At 45.3% G+C, this 16791-nt stretch overlaps 1 protein-coding gene across 5 annotated transcripts in view; it reads right to left on the bottom strand.

The window, feature by feature from the left end:
• usp33 (ubiquitin specific peptidase 33) overlaps window positions 1-16791 on the bottom strand; it is a 79552-nt gene that overhangs the window by 45792 nt on the left and 16969 nt on the right. For all 5 annotated transcript variants that reach the window (XM_038793751.1, XM_038793749.1, XM_038793748.1 and 2 more), the window contains 7 exons: window positions 15899-15952; window positions 15742-15804; window positions 11715-11858; window positions 10736-10826; window positions 9728-9797; window positions 8324-8437; window positions 4444-4522 (listed from right to left, as the gene is read on the bottom strand). In XM_038793751.1, coding sequence (XP_038649679.1) covers window positions 4444-4522; window positions 8324-8437; window positions 9728-9797; window positions 10736-10826; window positions 11715-11858; window positions 15742-15804; window positions 15899-15952 — 615 coding nt within the window. The remainder of the gene's footprint in view (window positions 1-4443; window positions 4523-8323; window positions 8438-9727; window positions 9798-10735; window positions 10827-11714; window positions 11859-15741; window positions 15805-15898; window positions 15953-16791) is intronic.

Raw genomic sequence — 16791 nt, 5'->3', positions numbered from 1 at the left:
TTGGCCATGATAAATTGTCCTTAAGTGTCCAAAATTGCCCTTAGTGTTGGGTGGGATTACTGGGCTATGGGGATAGCGTGGAGGTGTTGAACTTGGGTAGGGTGCTTGTTCCAAGAGCCGGTGCAGACTCGATGGGCCGAATGGCCTCCTTCTGCACTGTAAATTCTATAGTATCTTGAAATGGCTATTTCCAATAGAAATCGCGATGAAAGGTCTTCGATCTGAACACACACTCCTCCTAACCTGCTGAGTATTTCCAACATTTTCTTTTTTTTTTTAAATATCATTTTTATTGGAATTTTTTACAGAAAATATAAAACATAACGACAAACAATGAAATGCAACAAAATAACCCATAATAACCGTACCACCCCCAGACCGTATCGACGCATGTATCCCATCCCCCACCCCCCCAACCCCAATGAACAACAAAAGGACTTCAAAATAAATTTAAATTAAATAAACAAACATAGTCATCGTCCGCCCCCCCACCTTTTCCCTCTCTTCCCCCCCCCACCTTTTCCCTCTCTTCCCCCCCCCACCTTTTCCCTCTTCCCCCCCCCGTCCCTCCCACCACCTTTTCCCTCTTCCCCCCCCCCCCCCCCTCCCTCCCTCCCACCCTCCCCTCCCTCCCTCCCACCCTCCCACCACCTTTTCCCTCTCCCCCCCCCCCCCGGGTTGCTGCTGCTACTGTCCCCGTACCCTATCGTTGAGCCAGAAAGTCGAGAAAAGGTTGCAACCGCCTAAAGAACCCTTGTACCGACCCTCTCAGGGTGAATTTGACCTTCTCTAGCTTAATAAAACCCGCCATGTCATTGATCCAGGTCTCCACGCTTGGGGGCCTCGCATCCTTCCATTGTAGCAAGATCCTTCGCCGGGCTACTAGGGACGCAAAGGCCAGCACACCGGCCTCTTTCGCCTCCTGCACTCCCAGCTCCACCCCAACCCCAAAAATCGCGAGTCCCCATCCTGGCTTAACCCTGGATCCCACCACCCTCGACACTGTCCTCGCCACCCCCTTCCAGAACTCCTCCAGCGCCGGGCATGCCCAGAACATATGGGCATGGTTCGCTGGACTCCCCGAGCACCTGACACACCTGTCTTCACCCCCAAAGAACCTACTCATCCTTGTCCCAGTCACGTGGGCCCGGTGCAGCACCTTGAATTGGATGAGGCTAAGCCGCGCACACGAGGAGGAAGAATTAACCCTCTCCAGGGCATCAGCCCATGTCCCGTCTTCGATCTGTTCCCCCAGTTCCCCCTCCCACTTAGCTTTCAGCTCCTCTACTGACGCCTCCTCCGCCTCCTGCATAACCTTGTAGATATCAGATATCTTCCCCTCTCCGACCCAGACCCCCGAAAGCACCCTGTCGCTCACCCCCCTCGCGGGAAGCGAAGGGAATCCCTCCACCTGCCGCCTAGCAAATGCCTTTACCTGCAGATATCTGAACATGTTCCCCGGGGGATTTCCAACATTTTCTGTCTGCGGTAAGATGCGTTGGTACAAAAGTGACTTGTTCTATTTTTTCCAAATCACAGACAATTTAAATTGTTAACCTTCAATGGGATAAACCATCGACACATTTTACTTTATGGACTCCAGATCTGCCAAAAATAAACTGAACCTGAACAATCCTAAGATCAAGGTTTTTTAAAATAAATTTAGATTACCCAATTATTTTTTCCAAGGGGCAATTTAGTGTGGCCAATCCACCTACTCTGCGCATTTTTGGGTTGTGGGGGCGAAACCCACGCAGACACGGGGAGAACGTGCAAACTCCACACGGACAGTGTCCCAGAGCCGGGATCGAACCTGGGACCTCACGCCGTGAGGCAGCTATGCTAACCACTAGGCCACCGTGCTGCCCCAAGGTTTTTTCTTTGGGCGGGGGGAGGGGCGGGGGGGGCACACATAAAGCTAACTGCCACAGATTTTTCATACAAGAACAAAGTAACAGCATTAAGTCATTTATCTCCCTTGAACCTGCTCAGCCAATCAATTAGATCATTGCTGTTCAGAGAATTTTACAGCACAGAAAGTCATTAGGTCCATCATGCTGGTGACTGCTCTATTAAAGAATTACATAATTAGTCTCACTTCCCTCTCCTCCTCTTTTGCCTAGCCATGCAGATTTCTCCTTTTAAAAAAAACAGTTCTCTTTTGAAAGTTACTATTAAATATGCCCTTTCAGATGGCACATTCAGACCATCATATCTCAATAAGTTATATACAATTCTAGTTCCCCCTCTCAATTTATTGCCTCAAAAGGGTCAAATAGGTCCCACAGGACTTCAACCTCCCAATAGCTTCAAATCTTGAATTTCTGGCATGTAATAGTAACAAAAACCGTTACCATGGACAGCTACCTCTGGAGAACCTGCTAGTCTCTACAGCACCGTGCAATAAAAATGACTCGACACTCAAACCAGCCAGTCACTTCCATGCATTATTTACTGGACCTCTACACCCCAACTCCACTTACCACCTTTGATCCGTATCTGATACCCTCAACCGAATAAAAATTTATCGATGCAATTGCCCCAGCATGTTGGTAACAAGTGTCCCAGATTTATACTTTGCTTTACCTGGTTTTAGCGAGACCACATCTGGAATAGTGCATGTCATTTTGGTCTCCATATCTGAGGAGTGATATAGTTGCATTGGAGGTGGTACTAATTTGGTCCCTGTTGAGAGGCTTAGTAAATTGGACCTACATTCTCTGGGGTTTAGAAGAATGAGAGGTGATTTCATTGAAACATGCAAGATTCTGAAGGGTCTTGATAGGATGGGCGTTGTTTCCGTTGATCCGGGAATCTAAAACACGGAGCAACAGTCTGTAACAATAATAATCGCTTATTGTCACAAGTAGGCTTCAATGAAGTTACTGTGAAAAGTCCCGAGTCGCCACATTCCGGCGCCTGTTCGGGGAGGTTGGTACGGGAATTGAACCCGCGCTGCTGACCTTGTTCTGCATTACAAGCCAGCTGTTTAGAACACTGTGCTAAACCAGCCCCCTTAGTTTAAAGCAACGATTATTTAGGAGTGAGATGAGGAGCAATTACATCACTCAAAGGGTTGTGAATCTTTGGAATTCTCCACCCCAGGAGGTTTATGGATGCTCCATCGCTGACTATATTCAAGGCTGGGATAGGTGGATTTTTGGTGTCCCGGGGAATCAAGGAATATGGCTAGTGGGAGGGAAAGTGGAGATGAAGCCCAAGGCCAGCCGTGATCGTTTGAATGGTGGAGCAGGCTCGACAGGCCCATTGGTCTACTCCTGGTCCTATGCCTTGTGTTATATTTGTGTGAAAACGCATTTCCCAATCTCCCTCCTGAATGGCCTACCTGTAATTTTAATAATATTTTCCACTTCCCCTAATAGAGACAATAGTTTCTGTGTATCCACCTTATTGAATTTATTTAACATTTTAAACACCTTGATAAGGCTATCCCCATCAATCCCCTCTACTGAAGGGAATACAAGCCAAGTTGCTGCATGGGCTGTAATTGAACATTTTCAATTCTGACAACCAATATAGCCCCCTTCAGTAACGTGCTCAATTGTACGTCAAATCCATCTGCCATGTAAAAGAAACCACACCAACATGGTCACCCGTACTAGCCTGATACTAATGTGGAGTCAAACTTCGAAACAGTCGGCACTCAGTGCAGCTGTGCTCACAACTTTACAAAATCACTGGTACCTCAAACAGAAAGATTTCAGCATCAAAAGGAGAATGTGACCATTTGTGAAAGTGACCAAGACCAAAGTGACCAGGGCCGAATGTAATAAATGTAAACGGTGAAGCTTCAGTGCAAAGCGGCAGAGTTACGGAGTTACATTCTGCACAGCCGCTTTGAGAAAAGTGGAGATAATGGTACACTAAACCGCAACGGTTTTGGGCGACATTAGAGAGTGACGTTCGGGCGGTGGGGCAGTGAACTCAAACTGGATTTAGCTGACCGTTTGATCACCTGATTAAGACAAACAGAATTTTGGACCTTCCTTCCTGGTCTCAGAATCCTACACTGCAGGAGGCCAGTCGGCCAATCATGTCTGCGCCAACCTGGTGTAGGAGCTACCCAAATCCATTCTCCCACTCCATCCCAATAACCCCTTAACTTAACCTACACATCTCTGGACACTAAAGGGCAATTATAGCGTGGCCGATCCACCTAACCTGCACATCTTTGGACTGTGGGAGGAAACCGGAGCACCCGGGGGAAACCCACGCAGACACGGGGAGAACGTGCACACTCCACACAGACAGTGACCCTGGCACTGTGAGGCAGCAGTGCTAACCACTGTGCCATCTCTGAACCCAAGTTTGGTACTTTGTCCTAGATTTTTTTTCTTTTCACTTTCAAACAGGTTAAATATATTATGAGCTTGTAATTGAACAAATTCACAGCAAAAATATTCGCCAGTGAGAGACTCTCACCTGCTGAGAATATCCCCGAAACATTGGATTCACAGTTTTAATTCCCTGGAACAGACTTGTAGGCACCACGTAGCTGGGACTGGAGAAAGGTCATAAAACAATGGTTAGTTTACATCATTGCAAATAGCTGAAGGCTATTATGATGAGTACTGACCATACTCAACCAGCCCATGTTTGCAAAATTCAGAATATAGTGTCTAACATTTAGATGTGATCCCGCACGGACAGAACTTGCCGAATAATCCATTAACAACCAATTTAAGATGACCAGCAGGGTTCGCAATTTGGCTCACTTATGTTTGATGGAAGCTACATATATTCATACACAAGGACCTGTGTTTTCCAGGCAGAATGGGAACATGTGCAAGCATTGCACCTTTTTGGAATTATAAAAAAGCATGGGGGAACAACAGTTCCCTGGTGCATTTGCCATGGCAATGCTTCAACCAGAGTCAACTTGCAAATCAATAGGCACCCATTTCTCATACAGCATAAATTGTTGCACCCTTTAAAATATGGCATTCTTGCATCTGCATTGATGAGTGCAAGACGAAAAGCTTTAACAACACGTCTGTTTGTTAGTAATACTCATGTTCCACATCAGCTTCCGCAGCTCCCTAAATGAACCGACTTACAGATGGGCCTTGACCACAGGTTTCGTGCCAACCTCACCCTGACTGTGGTCATAAGGATACTGGAAGGGTAGAGCCTATCATTTGGAAACAAGTTATTCGCCAGTACATATAATTGAGGTGGATTAGGCCATTCAGCCCCTCGAGTCTGCTCTGCCAGTTGAGCATGACTGGTCTTTTTTTTAAAAATAAACTTAGAATACCCAATTGTTTTTTTCCAATAAAGGGGCACATGTTTGGGTTGTGGGGGTGAAACCCACGTAAACACAGGGAGAATGTGCAAACTCCAAACGGACAGTGACCCAGAGCTGGGATCGGACCTGGGACCTCGGCGTTCTGAGGCAGCAGTGCTAACCCACTGCACCACCATGCTGCCCTGAGTATGGCCAATCTGATAGTAACTTCAAATCTGCATCCCTCCTATCCCCAATAACCCATCACCTCTTTGCCTACTAAAAGTCTATTCACCTCTGCCTTAAAAATATTCAATGACTGCTTCCACCACCTTTGAGGAAGAGAGTTGCAAAGATTCTCAACCCTCAAGAGAAAGAAATTCACCTCATCTCAGTTTTAAATCGGTGACCCCTTAATTTTAAACAGCGACTCCTATTTCTGGACTTTCCCACAAGCAACATCCCCTCCATGTTTCAATTAAGCTGTCTATTACTCTTCTGAATTCCAGCGGATGCAAGCCTAGCCTATCCAACTTTTCCCTCATAAGACAATTCACCCATTCCAGGTATTAGTTTGGTAAACCTTCTCTGAACCGCTTCCAACGCATTTACATCTTTCCTTAAATAAAGTGACCAATATTCTTTTAAAACAAAAAATCCAATTAAGGGGCAATTTAGCATGGCCAATCCACCTGCCCTGCACATCTTTGCGTTTTGGAGGTGAGACTCACGCAGACATGGGAAGAATATCCCCATGGTCAGTGACCCGGGGCCGGGATTGAACCTGGGTCCTCAGCGCCGTGAGGCAGCAGTGCTAACCACTGCGCCACCCCGAGTGACCAATATTCTTGGATGTGGTCTCACCAATCCCCTGTACAACTGAAGTATAACCTCTCTACTTTTGTATTCAATTCCCCTTGCAATAAATTATAATTTTATTAGCTTTCCTAATTACTTATTCTCCCTGTGATTCATGCACTAGAACACCCAGATCCCTCTGGACCGGAGCTCTGTAATCTCGCACCATTTAGATAATGAGCTTCTTTTTTATTCTTTTTATTCTTCCTGCCAAAATGGACAATTTCACATTTTCCTACAATATACTCCAGTTGCCAGATCCTTGCCCACTCATTTAATCTATTTATATATTCTTGTAGCCTCCTCATGTTCGCTTTACAATTTACTTTCCTACCTATCTTTGTGTCATAAGCAAATCTGGCAACCATTCCTTCATCCAAATCATTAAAATAATTGTAAACAGGGGCAGCACGGTGGCGCAGTGGGTTAGCCCTGCTGCCTCATGGCGCTGAGGTCTCAGGTTCGATCCCGGCTCTGGGTCACTGTCCGTGTGGAGTTTACACATTCTCCCCATGTTTGCATGGGTTTCGCCCCCACAACCCAAAGATGTGCAGGGTAGGTGGATTGGCCAGGCTAAATTGCCCCTTAATTGGAATATGAATTTGGTACTTTAAATTTATTTAAAAAAAATAATTGTAAACAGTGGAGGTCCTAGCACTGATCTTTGTGCACACCACTCATCACATTTTGCCAACCTGAAAAAGACCCATTTATACTTACTCTCTCCTTCCTGTTAGCCAGCTCAACCTCTATCCATGCCAATACGTTACCACCTATAACATGAGCTTTTATTTTCTTCAATAACCCTTGAAGTGGCACTTTATCAAATGTCTTCTGGAAATCTAAGTACAGTGCATCCACCTGGTTCCCTTTATCCAGGCCATAGGTTACTTCCTCAAAGAACACCAATAAGTTGGTTAAACACGATTTCCCTTTTACAGAAACATGTTGACTCTGCCCTATGATCTTGGGACATTCCCCGAATCTAGGCAACTTTAGAAAAGCAAACCCATTCATCAACCATCTCACTGGACACTTCTTTCCAAGACCCAAAGGTGAAGTCCATCAGCATCTGACCTCTTTATCAGCCCATAGTTCCAACAATTTACTCAGTACCACTTCTCTGATGATCTTAATTTACCAGAGTTTCTCCCTCCCTTCCATTTCCTGCTTCTGGGATGTCACTTGTATCCTCCAGAATGAAGGCTGACGCAAAATGCCTGTTAAATTCATCTGCCATTTCCCTGTTTTCCGCCATCAATTCTCCAGAAACACTTTCCGTAGGGCCAACACTCACTTTGTTAACTTGTTTCTTTTAAAAATATTTATAAAAGATTCCTAGCTAGCTTTCTCACGTGCACCAATTTCCTCTCCTTACTAATATTTTAGTCAGCCTTTGCTGTTCCATATATGCGGTCCGATCTTCTGACCTGCCACCCGCCTTTGCACAATTATATGCTTTTTCTTCAAGTTTGATACTTTCTTTAACCTTTCTAGTTAACTGCAAACGGCAGGTCCGTCCCTTGGACACTTTCTCACTGGTTGGAATGTATCGATTCTGTGCACCAAGCGTTATTTTTGTTAATTATAAATATATTTTAATAAACATGCATTAGTTTTCATGTGCATTTTATCCATACAATATAACCAGGATGTTTCTCGGAACCAATTGATTATGTGCCAGTTCGCTGACTGAACCTTTGTCATTAATGAGATGCAAACCAGTGCGTAAGCACACCCTTTCGCAAATAAATGGAGTGCTTAAGACACTAGAGCTGGTCACTTTAAAGACAGAATTTAATGCAAGCACAATGGTTCGTTGATTTTTGGCCGAAATAGGCAACTACTAATTTTTTTGATTTGGTCAGTTAACTTTATATTTATAAACTGCAGTAACTACATGTGCAGCTGAGGAAAGCATCCAACTTTCTACAGTTCTTTCAGCACTTAGTGTCCTGATCTGCTCCAGCAATACGGCCACATCCTGTAAGTTACAGTTCATTACCAGCATTGGAGATCACTTTGGAACCCTCTTTCCAAACTACTTCACTCTTTCCTTTAGAAGGCAATTTTTAAAAAGCCTTTTATATGACCATATATTTTCCAACTTGCCCAGTACCCTCCTCCTCTCCCTGTTTAAAGGTGCTCCAAGACAATCCACTAATTCAGGGATGTACTATTAAATGTGGGTGCGGTAGCAAGTGTCGTGTGGCTTACCGATTCTTGTGCCATATCTCTGCCATCAGCTTCTGGTAACTTTTTGACAGAGCCGGCTTCTTATCTGTTTGCACCAAGCCACCACATTCAAGGAAAAAGAGAGTCAAGGGGGGGCTGAGGAGAAAAGAAAGAAGGCATTCTTTACAAATGATCTTCACCAGGAAAGCCTCAGTTTGCATCCAGTCAACGATGCTTCCCAATCCCATGACTCCCGCCACAGACAAGGTCAAGAGTAGCAATATCATGGCAACATTATTACTTTCATTGTCCCCTCTAAATGGCAAATTCTGTATTGTCGCTGGGTTAAAATCGCTCATCCTCCTTACCCAATGTCTCTATGGGAGCACCCCACACAAGTTCATCTCCTGAGGGGCAACTAATAATAATCTTTATTACTGTCACTAGTAGGCTTACATTAACACTGCAATGAAGTTACTGTGAAAAGCCCCTAGTCGCCATATTCCGGCGCCTGTTCGGGTATACTGAGGGAGAATTCAGAGTGTCCAAATCACCTAACAGCACGTCTTTCGGGACTTGTGGGAGGAAACTGGAGCATCCGGAGAAAACCCACGTAGACACGGGGAGAACATGCAAACTCCACACAGACAGTGATCCAAGCCGGGAATTGAACCTGGGACCCTGGCTCTGTGAAGCAACAATGTTAACCACTGTGCTACCGATTGCAAATAAACACTGCCATGCCATTAACACCCATAGCCCAAGAACAAATTAGAAAACTGATTGAAATGTCATGATTTGGGCAATTACTTTCCCCCTAAGAGACCTCACAATTAATACTCCCCTCTCCCCCAACCAAGGAACGACACCATTAATAGTTTAGAGGTACCAAAATAATTAAGGTGACATTTTAAATGGGGCAATGAATTGCAGAATAGAAAAATCCTTTCTAAACCTTCCCATCATCTTCCGAAAGTGTTGAAGTTCCATTGTCAATGGTTATCCTGAAGTCATGCAGGAGGTTGTTTTATTTAGGGGTGAACTGGGACAGAGGTTTGAGTAACACAAAAAATTACAGCTGAGCCTGACCGTGCTCGCACCAGATATTCAAATACACCAGGAGCGGTGATCCCATGTGGCTTTCTCTTTCACAGGTTCGTGAAAGCCCAAAATGTAGCACCTCATAGCGGTTCCTACTGAAAACAGCTTGCACAGCAGGCTGGGATTGAAGCGATAAACAGCCAGTTCTTTATGACTCAGTTAGTCTTTGACCTTCAGCAACTAAGGGGAGCAGCGGAGATTGTACACAAACAAATGACCATAAAGTAAAGCGCGACTTAGGAAAAACGCTGAGTAAATTCTCGACATGTGCATTCTATAATATTCACGTTGGAAGAGGAGCCAAACATGAAATTTGTCAGGGTTCTAAGGCAAAACCTGTCTCACCAGTTAGAAAGAGCTTGAAGAGCAGCATTCAAATAACAAGTATTTCCAATGTTTTTCAATCCAGTTAGACCTAGAAAGACAACACGAGCAAGTTCAAAATCCATACCCTTTTCAAGGCAACTTTTTTTGCTGTTGTCGCATGAGTAGATTGTTACTTATAGACTATTCTGCACTGTTTCCCTGTGATTGCTCATTTCTTTTCGCACAAAATATGGCTTCCCTTCCCAAATCAAGGGTCATTTCAGAGGAAGGGCTGGATTCTCCATTTGGGAGACTGGGGGCGAGATTCTCCATTCCTGAGACTAAGTGTTGACGCCAACGGAGATTCCGTGGACTTTTCCGACAGAAAAACCAGTGCCGCACCTGGAGCGATTCCGCTGCCGTTAAGGGGCTAGCACCGGCAGCACGTGGAACACAATCAATTCCAATGAGAAATGGGGCGGGATTTGCCGGGTCCATGATTGACACTCAAAGGCTGACATGTTGCAGCCGCACATAAACAATTCTCTCTTCCTTCCCCCCCCCATCCCAGCCAACAAGATTGCTGTAAGGAGGGCACCAAGGTTCGCGGATGCAGAGCTCGAGGCCCTCCGTGTACCCGAACAGGCACCGGAATGTGGCGACTAGGGGCTTTTCACAGTATCTTCATTGCAGTGTTAATGTAAGTCTACTTGTGACAATAAAGATTATTACCGTCAGAAGTCGGCCTATATTAACACTGCAATGAAGTTACGGTGGAAATCCCCTCGTCGCCACACACCGGCGCCTGTTCGGGTACACGGTGGGAGAATTCAGAATGTCAAATTCACCCAACAAGCACGTCTTCCGGGACTTGTGGGAGGAAACCGGAGCACCAGGAGGAAACCCACGCAGACACAGGGAGAACGTGCAGACTCCGCACAGACAGTGGCCCAAGCGGGAATTGAACCAGAGACCCTGGCGCTGTGAAGCAACAGTGCTAACCATACAAGGAACATATCACAAAAGCAGCAACTTTGAACGTCAGACCTCGTGTCTTTATTTCATCATATTCTGCATCTAGATCAGGTCCCATTATAGTAATAGGTGCCTTCAGTATCTGGTCACAAGTAGGGGAATCCTGGAATACGAAACACACAGAAGGACATAAGCAAAGTCAAGGACAACTTATGCACAGCAAAGTGCATAAGAAGTTAATGATCAACAAGTCGTAAACGATGGGGCACACAAATGAAACGAGCAACTTTATACCGCATGTCATTGTTACTACCTGCATCACAGAGCAACTAAGGATGTGGCCTCATCAGCGTTGTCCCACGCAAGAATAAATTTAATCCTGGAAAAGTACCCAATACACAGGCAGCAGGCTTTCCATCTTAATAATCTTCTAAAGGTAGCTTTAACCTCGGCAGGAAGAGTCTGAGACAAGTTTATATTTGTGAAATACGTTTACATCTCCCCTGGCCTCCATAATAATCTTTATTATTGTCACAAGTAGGCTTACATTCACACCGCAATGAAATTATGGTGAAAAGCCCCTAGTCGCCACACTCCGGCGCCTGTTCGGGTACACTGAGGGAGAATTCAGAATGTCCAATTCACCCAACAAGCATATCTTTTGGGACTTGTGGGAGGAAACCGGAGCACCCGGAGGAAATGCACGCAGACACGGGGTGAACGTGCAGACTCCGCACAGACAGTGACCCAAGCCGGGAATCGAACCTGGGACCCTGGAGCTGTGAAGCAACAGTGCTAACCACTGTGTGATCATGCCGCACTACCAAATACCCAGGAGGCAAATATGTCAGATTCAGAGTTTCACCTGTGAGAAATAGTTAAAAACAGAGTAAAACAGGAATTAGTACTTGGAGTGAATACCCCCTGACGTAACATTTAACAAGAATCCTATCTATTCTTTCACCTGGGTGTTCATACATCTGCCGTAATGTTCAAAATCAGCCGTACATGGCTCTGTCACATCTGTGGTATTATTTGAATGGAGTCCTACCTGGCGTCCGTGGAGCTGTGGTGATCTTCCACGTTGCGCTGTTGGTGGAGGTCCAAGCTTTCGTTCCAAAAACACTTCTTTTCCACATGCGTAGCACCAGACTCTCAAGGTAGTCAGGTTAACAGTTAGATTGTGCCTAGTGTCCTAGGAAAGCACGGTCCACATTTAATTCACAAGAAAAAAAAATCAGATCCCAAATAAACTCCAAGGCCAAATGCTGCCTTTTAAATAATCGCACCCAGTAAAAAAAAAAATCAGTAGCAAAATGAGTTTGGCCAAATACTGGTAGAGCTCGCTGCACAACAGATCTGTACATGCAAAACAGGAGCTCTCCCTTCCCAAGTTAGTGCCTGAATTCACTCCCATCCACTGCTCCTGGCCACTCCTTGCCCTTATTTGCTCCCATTGCAGCAGTAGCACTAATGTCCCACAAGATGGCGCAACGTGCTTTACATAAACAGGTTGCCATCCTTATTGTTTGACACTAACCAGCCTCCCCAGATATGCTGTCCAGAAGTTAACGCAAGTCTCCATGTGCCAAGGAAAGAGGAGGCCTGTGCAGAAATTACCCAACTGCCGCCAGCTTAACTTGCACGGGCGGGGGCGGGGGGGGGGGGGGGGGGGGGGGGGGGGGGGGGGGGGGGGGGGAGAGACACGGACCATTGATAGATACATCCTCTAGCTTTTGATTGGATTTATTATTGTCACATGTATTAGTATACAGTGAAAAGTATTGTTTCTTGCATGCTGTACAGACAATGCCTACCGTACATAGGGAAGGAAGGAGAGACTGCAGAATATAATGTTACAGTTATAGCAAAGTGTAGAGAGAAGATCAACTTAATACGAGATTGGTCCATTCAAAACTCTGATGGCAGTAGGGAAGAAGCTGTTCTCGAGTCGGTTGGTACGTGACCTCAAACTTTGGTATCTTTTTCCTGACGGAAGAAGGTGGAAGAGAGTATGTCCGGGGTGGCTTGAAAGCCTCAACAGTCCTGTGTCACTGACTTGTAGAAATCTTGATAAATATAGTCAGGACTTAACTTGCCTGGGGGTGGGCGGCACGAGTGTTCAAAGTGCCTCCAAATGGGCTTCACTTGAAATAAAGATTTGATCAGACATTTCCTTCCACCTCATCTCAGTGAAAATAGCAAAAATGCCGTTCAGCTGAGGATAGAGGGAGCTTTTCAAAAAGGGAGGAAAAAAAGAAATCAAATACCGGGCTCGGGCTGGGTAACTCCACAGCCAAAATATCAGAATCCTTCACAAGGCGAACTGCAGCCAACGTGAAAAAAATTCATCAACCAAGTCCCCGCGTCTGAAGGGCGACGAAGACCCCTGCTGGAAAGTGAGCTGACTGACAGATAATGGCAGGGTCAGACTCGGCTCCGCAATCTGCTCCCTCTTGCACCCAAGGGCCTTCCAACGCTGCCTTAATATTATTGAGAGACCACTCCTTTTAATAGAAATACTAAAAGAACCAGCGAGAGCGACTGCTCCATCACCAAATTACATCCAATTGGAATAGATTGAACCACCACAAATCGGCGGTAGATTAGAAGGAAAAAAAACAATTCCCGTGTTCATTATAGCCACACCATCGGAATTGAATTTATTCAATTGCAATACCCACCCCACACCACCCCACCCCCCTCCTCAAACACACCAGCTTGAAAAGAAATTCAAAAAAACTTGCAAGATGCATGGAATTTGATTTGACCAGTTAGATTATTAATAATAATAATCTTTATTGTCACAAGTAGGTTTACATTAACACTGCAATTAACACTCTATTACAGCCTATAGATGCATGGTCCACGGATTCCACAAGGCCGCAAAAAGGACAGTCTTCGTGGGAGTCTGTGAATAATAATAATCTTTATTGTCACAAGTAGGCTTACATTAACACTGCAATGAAGTTACTGTGAAAATCCCCGAGTCACCACATTCCGGCGCCTGTTCAGGTACACCGAGGGAGAATCCATAATGTCCAATTCACCTAACAAGCACGTCTTTCGAGACTTGTGGGAGAAAACCGGAGCACCTGGAGGAAATGCACGCAGACACGGGGAGAACGTGCAGATTCCACACAGGCAGTGACCCAGCGGGGAATCGAACCTGGGATCCTTGGAGCTGTGAAACAACGGTGCTAACCACTGTGCTACCATGCTGCCCCCATGTGTAATAATGCTGGTGGGCAGCACAAGTGGATAGCACTGTGGCTTCACAGCCAAGGGTCCCAGGTTCGATTCCCCGCTGGGTCACTGTCTGTGTGGAGTCTGCACGTTCTCCGAGTGTGTGCGCGGGTTTCCTCCGGGTGCTCCGGTTTCCTCCCACAGTCCAAAGATGTGCAGGTTAGGTGGATTGGCCATGATAAATTGCCCTTAGGAACCAAAAAGGTTGGGAGGGGTTATTGGGTTACAAGGATAGGGCAGAAGTGAGGGCTTAAGTGGGTCGGTGCAGATTCGATGGGCCGAACGGCCTCCTGCTGCACTGTATGTTCTATGTTCTTAATGCTACTTTATAGGTGAAGAGAGATACCCCACCCTGTTTTCCACCATCCCGGGTCATCAGAAGGCCAGCTGATGGTCAAAGATGATCCACTGGGGGGCGATAATCAGCAATCAGTGGGCATGGCAGACCTATAATCCAGGAACAATCACCACCCTCTGGGCAAGGAGAGGAGAAAAATCAGAATGATTCGCCTGCGTCATCTCAGTTCAACAGCAAACTGTGTTGCTCTAAGTGGCAGAATGGAAACTTCCTAGGTATTCGCATTCAATAATTTGACTGCCTTTTAGTCTGCCAATCATAGCATCCAGAAAAATAAATTGCGGGTATTCGAAATGCTTTTTAGAAAAAGTGGCCACGATCACATCGAGCTTTGTCAGCTCTGTATTGAAATCCTCCTCAATACTGGCAGATCCCTCATCTTGTTGCGTTCCAGAGGTTGGAAGATAGGCTGCTTTATAGTAAGAGAGATGAAAGTTGTGATGGGGAAGCCATGATAGGGAGTACAATTCACAGTATTTTGTGTGATGGCAATCTCGTAAAGCACCTATAAAGGTGTTTTGCTACATTAGAGACCCTATATAAATGCCAGCTCTCGTTGATTATAAATTGTCAAAAGACATTTAACAAGGTTGAAGAAGGGAGATGAGCACAATAAGGAGCTGCAAGAGGGAATGAGAGATCCATAGAACATAGAACAGTACAGCACAGAACAGGCCCTTCGGCCCTCGATGTTGTGCCGAGCAATGATCACCCTACTCAAACCCACGTATCCACCCTATACCCGTAACCCAACAACACCCCCTTAACCCTACTTTTTTTTTTTTTTTTTTTTTGGGTTTTTTTAGGACACTACGGGCAACTTAGCATGGCCAATCCACCTAACCCGCACATCTTTGGACTGTGGGAGGAAACCGGAGCACCCGGAGGAAACCCACGCACACACGGGGAGGACGTGCTTTTTAAAAAAATATAGCACCTTTAATAGAATGAACCGTCCCAAGTTGCTTCACAGGAACACAAGGAAAAAAGGAGTACGAGACAGACACATAAGGAGATATGATCATCAAACTCTTGGTCAATGAAGCAGGTTTTACGGAGCGTCTTAAAAGAGGGAAGCAAGTTAGAGGGATTGAGAGGTTGAGGGGGGGCATCCCAGAGCTTGGGGTCCAGGCAACTAAACGTTTGTTAGTGTTTTCCAAAAACTGACAATCCATTTATTTTTTGCTCCATCTGCCCTCTGGGGTGAATATGAAAATCCTGTGCCACGATTTCAGAGAAAGCAACGGAGGCTTTCCTGGTGTCTTGGTCAATATTTGTATTAACTTATCGTTTATCACATCTATTTGAGAGAGCTAGCTGTGCACAAATTGGTTGCCACGTTTGCAAGAGCAACTGCATTTCAATCAGAGTTCTAATTGGCTGCAAGGATCTTTGGGATCCCCGAGGTTGTGAAAGGCAAGTGTATAAATACATAACTTTCTTCATCATTTGTAAAAGCAAAATTAATGCCTACCTGGGAATGAATGGTGCTGTGATCGGAATGGGACTCTCCACACCCAACGTAGGAACACCCATTCTGTCAGCAAAGGGAAAACAGCCCAGAAATTAGGACGAAAACCTTTTAGCGTCACTCAGAATGTAATGCAATCACGGATTGTTTATCACCTTACCTCCAAACATGCCCATAGATTGGGCCCTCCAACTTTACAGTCCTGACAAGTACCCTATTCAAAAAAAAAAAGTACATACCATTTTAGAAAAAGAAATGTAAAATATGGCCTCGTGTTAAAGTTCGAAGAGAGCTTCCATTTACAGTGGAGAGTAGTCTCAAGCAGCTGAACTTCATTTTCTCATGCTCTCTTAATCTACCTCCCTTTCCTCGAATCCACAATATTGAAGCTCCTGATTTTTCTTCCCCCTTCCTACAATCTCTAGAAATTTAAAAGGCAAGTTTGGGATTGGCAAGCATTTCCTGATTAAACTCATCGTTTACTCTATTTAAAAAAATATATATTCTTATTGAAGGCATTTTCCGTAGAAACAAAAATACAAAAGCCAAACCTTGGGCAACAGGTAACAAAACTAAACTTTAGGTGGCTTCAAGTCACGCCAACCCAACAAAATCCATCTCTGGGCTATCTGGGAGCCAAAGGCCAAGACATCAGCCTTTCTCCCCACATGAACTCCCTTATCTTCCGACATTCCGAATATCGCGACCTCGGGACTCGGAGCCACCCCTACGCCCAGAATTTTGGACATTACATCTGAAAACCCCTTCCAAAACCCCCTCAACCTTGGACACAGCAAAACATATGCACATGGTCTCTTGGGTTGGATTGGATTTGTTTATTGTCACGTGTACCGAGGTACAGTGAAAAGTACTTTTCTGCGAGCAGCTCAACAGATCATTAAGTACATGGAAAGGAAACGGAATACAAGAAAATACATAATAGGGCAACACAAGGTATACAATGTAACTACATAAGCACCGGCATCGGATGAAGCATACAGGGTGTAGTGTTAATGAGGTCAGTCAATGAGAGGGTCATTTAGGAGTCTGGTG

Source organism: Scyliorhinus canicula, chromosome 4 (genome assembly GCF_902713615.1).
Source record: "Scyliorhinus canicula chromosome 4, sScyCan1.1, whole genome shotgun sequence".
Lineage (NCBI taxonomy): Eukaryota > Metazoa > Chordata > Chondrichthyes > Carcharhiniformes > Scyliorhinidae > Scyliorhinus > Scyliorhinus canicula.
The sequence above is the reverse complement of the archived record's forward strand: the minus strand, read 5'-3'. Positions and strand labels throughout refer to the sequence as shown.